This window comes from Trachemys scripta, chromosome 2 (genome assembly GCF_013100865.1).
Source record: "Trachemys scripta elegans isolate TJP31775 chromosome 2, CAS_Tse_1.0, whole genome shotgun sequence".
NCBI classification, from domain to species: domain Eukaryota; kingdom Metazoa; phylum Chordata; order Testudines; family Emydidae; genus Trachemys; species Trachemys scripta.
This window is the reverse complement of record NC_048299.1, coordinates 219,713,751-219,726,581: the sequence shown is the minus strand read 5'-3', so window position 1 is coordinate 219,726,581 and position 12,831 is coordinate 219,713,751. Positions and strand designations below refer to the sequence as shown.

At 46.1% G+C, this 12,831-nt stretch overlaps 1 protein-coding gene across 1 annotated transcript in view; it reads right to left on the bottom strand.

The window, feature by feature from the left end:
• The window catches only part of RAB2A (RAB2A, member RAS oncogene family), an 85,905-nt gene that overhangs the window by 40,553 nt on the left and 32,521 nt on the right, over window positions 1-12,831 (bottom strand). Inside the window, exon 4 of the mRNA XM_034762985.1 lies at window positions 1,262-1,344. Coding sequence (XP_034618876.1) covers window positions 1,262-1,344 — 83 coding nt within the window. The remainder of the gene's footprint in view (window positions 1-1,261; window positions 1,345-12,831) is intronic.

Below are 12,831 nucleotides of genomic sequence, written 5' to 3'. Positions count from 1 at the left end.
TATATATTATATAGATATACACACAGTATACGTTTTAAACAAACAATTTAATACTGTTCACAGCTATGATGATTGTGAAGCTTGGTTGAGGTGGTGAAGTTAGAGGGTGGAAGAGGGAGGGATATTTCCCAGGGAATGCCTTGCTGGTAAATGATGAACTAGCACTCAGCTGAGCCCTCAAGGGTTAACACGTTGTTAATGTAGCCTCTCACATAAGGCAGCATGAACACGAGGGAGGGGAGACAGCATAGCAGATAGACCTTGTGTGTGTGAGAGAGAGAGAGAGAGATGCACATTGCCCCTTTAAGTAAGCTGACCCACTCTTAAGTGTATTGTCTTTTTAAGTGGATCAGGAAGTTAAGAGAGCAGCTGCTGCCCCAAGCCCTCTCTGTCTCTCTCCGTCCGTGTCCCCTCCCTGCCCTATATGGAGAAGGGGTAAGCGGGGTGCAGGATCAGGGGGACACCCTGACATTAGCCCCTCCCCCCTTCCCAGCAAGCAAGAGTCTCTGGGAGTAGCTCCAAGGCAGAGGGCAGGAACAGCACATGGCAGTGGGAGGAGGGACAGCTGAACTGCCAGCGATAGCCTGCTGGGTGGCTGCAGCACAGGGAACTTAGGGGAGCTGATTGATGGGGGGGGCTGCCGGTCCACCCTGGTTACAAGCCCCCACCAGCTAGCTGCAACAAGCTGCTCTTCCTGCAAGCAGTGGACAAAGCAGGCGGCTGCCAAACAACGTTAGAAGGGAGCATTGCACAACTTTAAACAAGCATGTTCCCTAATTGATCAGCAACGTAACAGTGTTAACCGGAATGACTTTTAATGAGGAGTTACTGTATATCTATACTGCATAGGAGACATGATTGCAACACATGAATGTATACCTGAGCTAGTTTTGATTGTGCTAGCTCACTAAAAATAGGAGTAAAGTTGTGACAACACAGGTGGCAACAAAGGTTAGCAACCCAAGTACAAGCCCACCTAGGATCCCAGGTGCATACGTATTATAATTGAGGAAAAAAAGTAAATCATAAAATTAAAGACCATATGGTACAGAGGTAAGGTTCAACCTTCACTTCGCATTTCTTAGCTTTTGAACATTTAAACCAGGTGACGTTAATACACCATTTACTACAGTTTTCGCATGGCTTGTATTTCAGTTTATTTTACTCACTCACACCTAAAATGTATCTATAACAGTTCTACAGACAAAAATCTAATTGTACATTCTAAAATATTTCTGATGTCCTTCATTAAGTTTCTCACCTTGTAATGTCATATACTAGTAAAGCCCCTGCTGCCCCTCTGTAGTATGACCTTGTGATGGAACGGAAGGACTCTTGCCCTGCCTGTAAGAAAACAAAGTACAATTATTTCATTTATTAAATTACCATCTGTGACAAAAGCTACCAACTTATTAATTACATTGAGGGTTTTTTGGAGGGAACGGGGGGAAAGAACTTGGGGAACAAAACCTGACTAGTTCTGGAATGAAAAGTCACATATAAGAAGATGACTGACTACAGCAGAATGTCATTAATAAAATAAAAAAAAAAGGGGGGGGGGGAAGAGAGAGAGAGAGAGAGAGAAAGAAAGAAAGATCAGGAACAAGACCTCTAAACCTTTTTTGGCAATCCCTGACAACCCAATTTACTGAATGGCTTCACAATACATGAATCATTATTAGAACACAGAATGGACTCCTAGCAACTAAGCTCTGAAGACAAATTTGAAAGGAAGCAAATAACCCAGAGCTTCACATTTGAATTCAATAACCCGCTCCCTGGGGCAGCTGTTGACACTAGAATAAATAAAGCCCATTGTAAATAAATGATGAATGACATCTTTACGCCCACCATCTGCTGGTGTAAAGGTTGTTGGAAGGCCAAGGATGCAGATTTTATCCGTTATATCATAAACTGCAGCCAGCTTTCAACAGTCTTCAATTGGAATTCTTTCAGTAATCATTTTATTATGAAAAACAGAAAATGGTTCAGAATTTAATTTCATATCATTCTGCTCTACACTTAATCAGTTTCCTTTCTATTTGATATATAATGCTTGTCAAAAGGCAACAGGATGCAAGAGTCATCTTCATACCCACTGGTGAATCAAACACCAGAGATCATGCATAAATTAGGCAGTTTCTTTTTTGTAGATAAGAATTTCTGTTACAAAGGTCTCTCAGCACAAGGGATTTGGTCCACTGATTCATATTTATGGTCATAGTGAAAGATTCTCCAGTTTGTTTTTAACCCTCTGTGCAGTCCAAAATGTCCTTAACCCCTTGGAAGTGTCATGCAGCTTCCAGAGAAGATTCACCTGTACTATTTCTATTTGGAAAGATCCGTTTCTGCATATATAACAGTATTGAACTCTTCAGGGCAAGGGAACTAATGACAAATGTATTTGTCAATTGTACAGTAAGAAAACAATTTACAGAAAGTTAAACAGGTTCAGTGGACAGAAGAGTAGGCCTAATCAAGATTCAGCTTCTGGAAAATGCAGAAATGCACAGCAGTAGACCCTGAGCTCCCTTCCCCCATTTCCCCAAGAGAAATGCTCACCAGCATCTGACAACCATGTTATAAATGCTGAGATGTGAAATGTTCACCTCCAATTCTAAGCCACATAGTACAATATGTCTTCTAGTGATGTCAGAAAATGCCACTGAGCAGAATTAAGACATACTAACATTTATGTGGAGAAGGCCCTACAGGTAGTAAAATATTGTTACTCAGATGAAATTAAGATAATGATTTTTGAAAAAAGGAAACCAAGTATGCTTAATCTGTTATTTTATCAAAAGAGAGGCTTCTGCCAGATATACATGCTGGGTCTGCAGGGAACTTACTCCCATTGAATAAGCTTATCTTCCAAGAAAGGCCCTCTTGAATCAGGGAGAAGAGTTCACTAGCAAGAGTGACATAGGCCCTATTTACTCCACAAAAGAATCCAGAATATTAAAAAACAAAATCAAAACTCACACACATTGTTAAGAATATTTTGTTAGCAGAGTTTTGCTGTGGTGTATATGGGTTTCTCAAATAATATTATGACCTTCCAGGCTAACCAGTAACTTAAACTGTTTATTGAAAGCTTATGCCCTAACCACACTGCGGGCAACATACAAACACGCATTTTAAAAAATATAATTTTTATAGTGTTTTCTTGGAACAATTGTAACAAACAGGATTCTAGCCACTCTTCAGGTGCTACGCCCACACATATACATTTTTACAAAGTTAAAAACTGCTACTCAGTTTGCTGTTCAAGTTTATATGCACCACAGACAGGATGCCAATAAGGTTTTACAACTCTGTCCTTAGTTCTAAACCCAGAAGCTCCATGAACTCTACAAATATAATTTTGTTTTTCCTAGTGAGTGAATAGTTCTCAAACTCACACAAAGTAAAACACTAGTAAAAAATGGGTTACTTACTGTAACTGTGATTCTTCGAGATGGGATGCAGATGTGTATTCCACTTAGGTGTGTTTGTGCCAGTGCGCAGAGTCAAACTTTTGCCTAGCCGTACTCTTTGAGGGTGATGCTTGCGCCACATGACTGTAGCCCCTTCCCCTGGCTATATGAGGTGGTGCCACTCTGATCCCCCCCAGTTCCTTCGCACCAAAAGCCTGAGAGGAGACTCCAACGCAGATGGGTTGGAGGGTGGGTCATGGAGTACACGTCTGCATCACATTTTGAAGAATCACAGTTACTGTAAGTAACTTTCTTTTTCTTTGAATAGATGCAGGCATGTATTCCAATTAGGTGAGTTGCAAGCAGTACCCCAATCCAGAGGGGTTTGGAGTTTACTTCAATTAGAAGGACAGTCCTGCAATCCCTACACCTGCATCACTCTGGAAGATGCAGAAATAGCATAATGGTCCCTAAACATAAGCATGGATGCCCACGTGGCTGCTCAGCAAGTGTCCAGTATGAAAATGTCACTGAGGAACGGTATCGATGTCACTTGTGCTCTTGTGGAGTGAGCCCCGTGTGCTCTGAGGAGGCGTAGCCACAGCTATCTCATATGCAGCCTTGATACACGATGGTATCCATCTAGAGGTGGTCTGTGCAGAGATTACTTGCCTCTTCATGTGGTTTGCATCTGCCACAAACAAGCAAGGAGAAACACAAAATGATTTGGTCCTGTCTAGGTAAAAGGCTAGATATCATCTGACATCCAGAGTATGAAGGCGTTGTTCTTCTGGGGAAGAGTGCATCTCAGGTAAATACATTGCTTGATTCAGATGCAACTGAGAGACTGCCTTGGATAAAAATTTTGGGTGTGGTCACAACATTACCTTGTCCTTGGGGAACTGAGTATAAGGCAGCGCAGCCATAAGGGCCTGCAACTCTCACACTCTTCTTTCCAAAGTGATGGCAATTGCTCAAGAACACGGTTTTCTGAGACAGGAGGGACTGAATGAAGGGCCTGGACTGTGTTTATATCCCACAAGGGAACTGATTCTTAGACTGGAGGATGTGAGGGGAGAAGCCCCTTCAGAAATCTTGTCAGCATGGCATTGGTAAAAAATGACTTCCCTTGAGTCAGGGGATGGAACACAGATATTGTCAAATGCACTCTCAGTGAACTAAGCACAAGGCCTGATTTCCGAAGATATAGCAGGTACTCCAAGATGTCCTGGATGGGAGCCTGTCAGTTGGATCCCAGAGGTCAAAGACAACACCAAGAACCTCTTCGACTTCGCTAAGCAGGCTGTCCTAGTGAAGCACTTCCTACTGTTGAGGAGGACTTGTCAGACAGCCACCAAGCACTGCTCCTCCTCTTCATTCAACCATGTAGCATACATGCCATAAGGTGCAGGGAACTAATCGCAGGATGGAGGGTGCAGTCATGGTCCTGAGTGAGGAGACTGGGATGGAGAGGAAGCAGTATGGGAGGCTGAACTGATAGAACAAGGAGGTCTGAGAACCAGTACTGTCTCGGCCAAGCTTGAGCAATGAAAATGACCTACGGCCCGATCCGCCTTGAGCTTGAGGATGACCTGTGGAATGATTGGAATAGGAGGAAAGGCATACAAAAGAGCCCACTGCCAGCTGCAGTCGAAGCTGTTGGAGAGGGAGCCTGGACTGAGGCCCCTCCGGGAGCAGAACAGGTGACACTTTGTCCCCCCCCGTCACAAACAGCTTGATGACAGGGATGCCCCACGTTGCAAAGATGACCCAGAGAACACTTCAAGGACCACTCGTGGCTGAGATGGTCTGCAAGATGATTTTACATCCCTGGCAAATGGATTGCTACCGGAGTGATGTCGTCTTTGATGCAAAACATTGACACAAGTTGGCTGCCTCCAGACACAGTAACATGGAATGTTATCCCTTGCTTGTTCACATGGTACATTGCGTTGTGAGTATGCGAACCACTGAGCGTATGATGTAGTCCCAGAAGGCACAACATGCATTGTGGATGGCCCAAGGTTCCAACATGTTGATATGGACTTAGGCCCTGCGCTCTCAATGAGTCCCAAACCCAGAAGGGAAGCACTGGTAATCACTGACTTGGTTGGAGAGAGCTGAGTGAAAGGGACTCCTTGGCAACATTATGTGGGGACTCCCACTAGTGCAAGGAATCCAGGACTAGTGGAGGAAGGTGAACAAACCTGTCCAAAGAATGCTGGAGAGGGCGGTAAGCTGTCCTCAGCCACATCTGAAGAGGGCAAAGGTGCAACCTGGCAAACTGGACCATCTGTGTGCCACATGTCTGCTTGGACAACAGCCTCAGACGTGCACAGACTGTTGTTGATGGCTGAGGCAGAGCTGTTAAATTGCCTGGAAGCGGTTGGTCAGCAGGCATGCCCTCAATCTCATGGACTATAACAGGGCCCACTGAATTCAATTTTTTGAGTGAGAGCCAAGGTTGACTTTGCGGAGTTTAAAATGAGTCACAGACGGTTGAGCAAACGCAATGTGGTGTTGACATGAGTGAGACCCTTCTCTTTGGAGCCATCCTTCAGCAACCAATCAGAAAGATGTGGATTCCCTTCCTCTTGAGATATGCCATGACCATTGCCATGCATTTGGTGAAGACTCAGGGGGCAGAAAAGAGGCCGAACAGCAAATCATATACTGAAAGTGGCGTTCGCCTATTGCAAAATGCAAGAACTTCCTGTGACTCAGTAGAATCACATGAAAATAAGTATCCTGAAGGTCAAGAGCCGCGAACCAGTCATTTTGAGATGGTGCGGGAGGATAGCCTATAGTGACCATGTGGAATCTCATGTACTTGATGAATTTGTTGAGGCCAGAAAGGTTGAGAATGGGTCTCATCCTGCCCTTGGATTTCAGTATCAGGAGGTACCCAGAGTAAAAGCCGTGGCCCCAGTGTTTCGGGGGAAATTCCTCCACCGCTCCCAACTTCAACAGAGAGCAGACCTGCTTGATGAGCAGTGTCTCATGAGAGGGGTCAGGAAAGAGGTGTGGAGAGGAACTGGATTACATAGCACAATCTGCCAATGTCTAGGTCCCACCTGTTTGAGGTAATAAGTCCCAAGCACTGTAAAAGCAGGGCAGGCTGACCCCAAAGGGACGGGGGGCAGGGGAAAACACAAGGGACAGGGTGATGACTGGACCATTGCTCCAGACAAAGGAGTTAAAATGGATGCTTGGCCTGTCCCTAGGGAAGACATGTGGACTGTCCAAAGTCCGAGCCCGACTGCTTTCTCTTGTGGGATCTCTCTCTTTCTAGAATAGTCCTGTTGCTTCAGGGGGAAAAGGTTGCGCAAAGCAATGCTGCAGGCAATACTGTTGCTGCTGTACCCCATACTGGCATCTTTGTGTGGATGGCATGTATACTCCCAAGGACCTCAAGGTAGCCCTGGAATCCCTGAAGGATTGCAAAGTATCATCAGTTTTGTCCAAGAACAAGACTTAGCTGTCAAAGGGCAAGTCCTCGATTGGGATTGCTCCGGATGTCAACCAGGAAGCCCACCTTCTTAGTTACCACTGAAGCCATAACTCTGGCCAAGATGTCCACAACAACAAGGGTGGACTGCAAGGACATTTTGTGCACGAAACAGCCTTCTGCAGGGAATGCCTGGAACTTCTCACATGAGGCCTCAGGCAAGTGGTCCTTGAATTTAGCCATGGCTGACCAATTGAGGAAGTTATACTTGGCCAACAAAGCTTGTGATTTTTGATCCTCATCTGTAAGGACTATGAGGTGTAGATCTTCCTGCCCAGAAGATCCAACTGCTTGGAGTCTCTGTCCTTGAGGATAGACTTGAACCTGCCCTGTTTGCTGCTGTTATGACTAGGAAATTTGGGGTCAGGAGGGAATAGAACCCCTCAAATCCTTGGGAACAAAGTAGCATTTTGCCACTGGTGACAGAGGCTGGTATATTCCACAGAGCTCTTGCCGGTTCAAGGAGTGCATGATTGATTGGAAGGGACACTTCTGGAAACAATGGTTTGTAAAATGTCCACCAGTTTGTCCATTTTTGTCTTGGAGGAACTCTACCCAGGAATGTGGCTATGCAGTATTAAAGGTCCTGGTATGCCTTAGATGTCCTTCGGAATAGAAGGGGAGGATGAACCAGGCATCACGGCATTGTCCGGTTATGAGAATGAAGGTCTTGGCTCTCGCTCCCAGGAAGATTTACCCAGGAGGGAAGACTCCATTGGCTCCGCATAGAGGAAGACCACCAATGCCTGGACTTGCAATTGATCCAAAGCTACCACCGTCAACCTAGTGAGAGAATTCGGCTTCAAACGGTACAAAGAACAGGATCTCTGCGAATGAGGAGCATCCCACTGAGTCCAAGGCCACTGATATTGGTGGCCAGTAGGGGCTGGGCCAGGGACCTCCATCCTGGACACAGGGCACTCGCCAACCTGGGGAACCATACTGGTCCACTGATAGCCCCCCGAGTTCATTGGGTGATGTGGAGTGCGAGGATGACAACTCTGACTTGGACTCAGAGCCTTGGAATCTCAGCAACATGGGCAGAGTGACTCCTGAAAGAGCCAACAGGTGGCCCGATTCATCTGGTGCCCAGAATGAGGTGTGAATTGGTGCTCTCAGTGAAAGTGGTATTGTCAGTACCAAGCATGCCGGTGGACACAGGTAGTGTTGGTTCCTGCAGAAACAGCAGTACCAGAGTGCCCAAATGCATGCAAGCAGCGGCACAGGAGGCAGCGAACAGGGCTGCTAACAGGGGAGTTTGAGTGGGAGTCTACAGGGGAGGTGGAAGGGGAGGCAGGAGGGCGCGGTGTCCTGTGTGCTTTGTTTCCCCAGGTGCAGTGGGCAGAGACTACAGCAGCCATGAGCCAAGCAGCGGGGGACACAATGCAGATGATTGCATGTGGAAGCTGCGGTATGTACATGGTCCTAGCGGGGGAGCCTGAACAGAGGTATGTCTGTATGAAGTGCCGCCTAATAGAGCTGCTGGAAGAAAAGATCCGAGGTTTGGAGATGCAGGTAGATACCCTGGTAGAGTTTAGAAAGGGGTTCGAGCAGCTGATGGAGGAAAGGCAAGGAGGGGCTGAAGGGGAATGCTCAGGGGTTCAGGTGGAAGCAGGGGCTAAGGTCTGTGAGGGGGGAATATCAGAGGGAGAACAAGGGCACTGGAAGCATGTGACCGTGAGAAGCAGGCCAAAGGAAAAGGAGGGCTAGTGAAGGGGAAATAGAACTCAGGAACAGGTTTGGGTGTTTGGATAGCGAGGAGGGGGGGTAGCAGGTGGTAACTGAAGGTGGGAGGGTGAGGAAGAAGAGAAGAGCAACTAGTCCAATAGAGAGAGAGAGGGGAGGAGTTGATGGAGACAGCACCAAATCTGGGCCCCGGGAGGATACAAGATGGCACAAGGGGGAGTATAAGGGAAAATAGGAATGGACACGGGTTATGACTAGAAGGAACAGAGGATAGATTAGTAGATCGCACTGTCACCAGGCAAAGGCAGGTTTACATGATTGGGGACTCCTTACTGAGGAGGTTAGACAGGCCTGTGACCAGGGCGGACCCAGAGAACAGAAGGGTGTGCTGTCTACCGGGTGCTAAGATACGGGATGTGGACCTACGGTTGAAAAAGATCCTAAAAGGAACAGGTAAGAACCCCTTGATAATCCTTCACGTAGGAACGAATGACACGGCTAGGTTCTTGTTGGAGAGAATCAAGGGAGATTATGCCAGACTGGGGAAGACGCTCAAGGAAATCGAGGCTCAGATCATCTTCAGTGGGATTCTGCCTGTTCCTAGAGAAGGGCAGCAAAGGGCTGACAGGATTGTGAGGATAAATAGCTGGCTAAGGGAGTGGTGCTATAAGGAGGGCTTTGGGATGTATGGCCACTGGGAGGCTTTCGGGGACAGACAACTGTTCTCACGGGATGGACTTCACCTGAGTAGGGAAGGAAATAGACTTCTGGGAGGGAGGCTGGCTCATCTCATCAAAAGAGCTTTAAACTAGGAATTTGGGGGAGACGGTTGGGAGATGTCCAGTCAATCTCCACGCCAGATTCCAACATTGAAAAGGAGGGTGATGAGATAAGAACAGATATAGCCGGGGGGAACGGATTGGACATAAGAAGGAGAGGGGGGATGAACAGTAAGGGGTCCGTACCAAATTGCATAACTAATGGGAGACAGGCTAAACAGCATACATTAAGATGTTTATACACCAATGCGAGAAGCCTAGGTAACAAAATGGAGGAATTGGAGCTCCTGGTCCGAGAAATGAAACCGGATATTGTAGGAATAACCGAAACCTGGTGGAACGGTAGTCATGACTGGAGTACAGGTATGGAAGGGTATGTGCTGTTTAGGAACGACCGGAACAAAGGTAAAGGTGGGGGGTAGCATTGTATGTCAATAATGAGGTAAACTGTAAAGAACTAATAACTGATGGAATGGATAAGATGGAGTCTGTCTGGGCAATACTCATACTGGGTAAAAGAACTACTAGAGCCTCCCCTGGGATAGTGCTTGGGGTGTGCTATAGACCGCCGGGATCTACCCTGGATATGGACAGAGAACTATTTAATGTTTTTAGGGAAGTAAATACTAATAGGAACTGTGTAATCATGGGAGACTTTAACTTCCCGGATATAGATTGGGGAACAAATGCTAGTAACAATAATAGGGCTCAGATGTTCCTAGATGTGCTAGCTGATGAATTCCCTCATCAGGTAGTAGCTGAACCGATGAGGGGGGGAGGCCATTTTAGATTTGGTTTTGGCGAGTAGTGAGGACCTCGTTGAGGAAATGGTTGTAGGGGACAACCTTGGCTCGAGTGATCATGAGCTAATTCGATTTAAACTAAATGGAAGGATTAACAGAATTAAATCAGAGACTAGGGTTTACAATTTCAAAAAGGTTAATTTTAATAAATTAAGGGGACTGGTTAGGGAAGTGGATTGGGCTAACATATTTATGGATCTAAAGGCGGATGGCGCCTGGGATTATTTTAAGTTAAAGTTGCAGGAGCTGTCAGAGGCCTGTATCCCGAGAAAGGGAAAACAGTTAGTAGGCAAGAGATTTAGACCGAGCTGGATGAGCGAGCGTCTCAAAGGGGTGATTAAGAAAAAACAAAGCGTACAAAGAGTGGAAGAGAGGAGGGACCAGTAAGGAAACCTACCTTATTGAGGTCAGAGCATGTAGAGATGGAGTGAGAAAGGCCAAAAGCCGTGTAGAGTTGGACCTTGCGAGGGGAATTAAAACCAATAGTAAGAGGTTTTATAGCCATATAAATAGGAAGAAAACAAAGAAAGAAGAAGTGGTACCGCTGAAGACTGTAGATGGAGTGGAGATTAAGGATAATCTAGGCATGGCACAATATCTAAACGAATATTTTGCATCGGTCTTTAATGAGGCTAATGAAGGGCTTAGGAATAGTGGCAGCGTGACAGAGGGGAATAAAGGAGGGGGGATTGACATTACTGTATCCGAGGTAGAAGCCAAACTTGAACACCTTAACGGGACTAAATCGGGCGGACCGGATGATCTTCATCCGAGAATATTGAAGGAACTGGCGCGAGAAATTGCAAGCCCGTTAGCGATAATTTTTAATGAATCTATAAACTTGGGGGTGGTACCGTTGGACTGGAGAATAGCTAATGTGGTTCCTATTTTCAAGAAAGGGAAAAAAAAGTGACCCGGGTAACTACAGGCCTGTTAGTTTAACATCTGTAGTATGCAAGGTCCTGGGAAAATTATTGAAGGAGAAAGTAGTTAAGGACCTTGAGGTCAATGGCAATTGCGACAAATTACAACATGGTTTTACGAAAGGCAGATCGTGCCAAACCAACCTGATCTCCAGAAAGTAACAGACTTTTTAGATAAGGGAAATGCGGTGGACCTAATATACCTCGATTTCAGTAAAGCATTTGATACGGTACCGCACGAGGAATTATTGGTTAAATTGGAAAAGATGGGGATCGATATGAAAATCCAGAGGTGGATAAGGAACTGGTTAAAGGGGAGACTGCAGCGGGTCATACTGAAAGGTGAACTGTCAGGTTGGAGGGAGGTCACCAGTGGAGTTCCTCAAGGTTCGGTTTTGGGTCCCATTTTATTTAATCTATTTATTACTGACCTCAGAACCAAATGTAGGAGTGGGCTGATAAAGTTTGCGGATGACACAAAGTTGGGAGGTATTGCCAATTCGGAGAAGGATCGGGATATTCTGCAGGGAGACTTGGATGACCTTGTAAATTGGAGTAATAGAAATAGGATGAAATTTAATAGTGAAAAGGGTAAGGTGATGCATTTAGGGATGACTAACAAGAATTTTAGTTATAAGCTGGGGACGCATCGGTTGGAAGTAACAGAGGAGGAGAAAGACCTCAGAGTCCTGGTTGACCGCAGGATGACTATGAGTCGGCAATGTGACGTGGCCGTGAAAAAAGCTAATGCGGTCTTGGGATGCATTAGGCGAGGAATATCTAGTAGGGATAAGGAGGTGCTGCTTCCGTTATACAAGGCACTGGTGAGACCTCATTTGGAGTACTGTGTGCAGTTCTGGTCTCCCATGTTTAAAAAGGATGAACTCAAACTGGAACGGGTACAGAGAAGGGCCACTAGAATGATCAGAGGAATGGAAAACCTGTCGTATGAAAGGAGCCTCGAGGAGCTCGGTTTGTTTACCCTAACCAAAAGAAGGCTGAGGGGGGATATGATTGCTCTCTTTAAATATATCAGAGGGATAAATACCAGGGAGGGAGGGGAATTATTTCAGCTCAGTACTAATGTGGACATGAGAACGAATGGATATAAACTGGCCGTGGGGAAGTTTAGGCTTGAAATTAGACGAAGGTTTCTAACCATCAGAGGGGTGAAATTTTGGAACAGCCTTCCAAGGGAAACAGTGGGGGCGAAAGACCTCTCTGGCTTTAAGATTAAGCTAGATAAGTTTATGGAGGGAATGGTTTGATGGGATAACGTGATTTTAGTCAATTAATCAACAGCGTGCCATCGCTGGTAAATAGTATCAATGGTCAATGAGGGTCTGGCTGGAGAATCTTGCCTGCATGCTTGGGGTTCTTCTGATCGCCATATTTGGGGTCGGGAAGGAATTTTCCTCCAGGGTAGATTGGCAGAGGCCCTGGAGGTTATTCGCCTTCCTCCGCAGCATGTGGCGGGGGTCTCTAGCTGGAGGATTCTCTGCGACTTGAAGTCTTTAAATCACAGGATTTGGGGACTTCAACAGCTGAGTCAAGGGAAAGTGGGTGGGTCAGCTTTTGTGGCCTGCATCATGCGGGAGGTCAGACTTGATGATCATAATGGTCCCTTCTGACCTTAAAGTCTATGAGTCTATGAGAACATTTGCAGCATCGAACGCAGCGGGGCCAAGGAGTCCTGGTGCCAAATGTCCCCCGCAC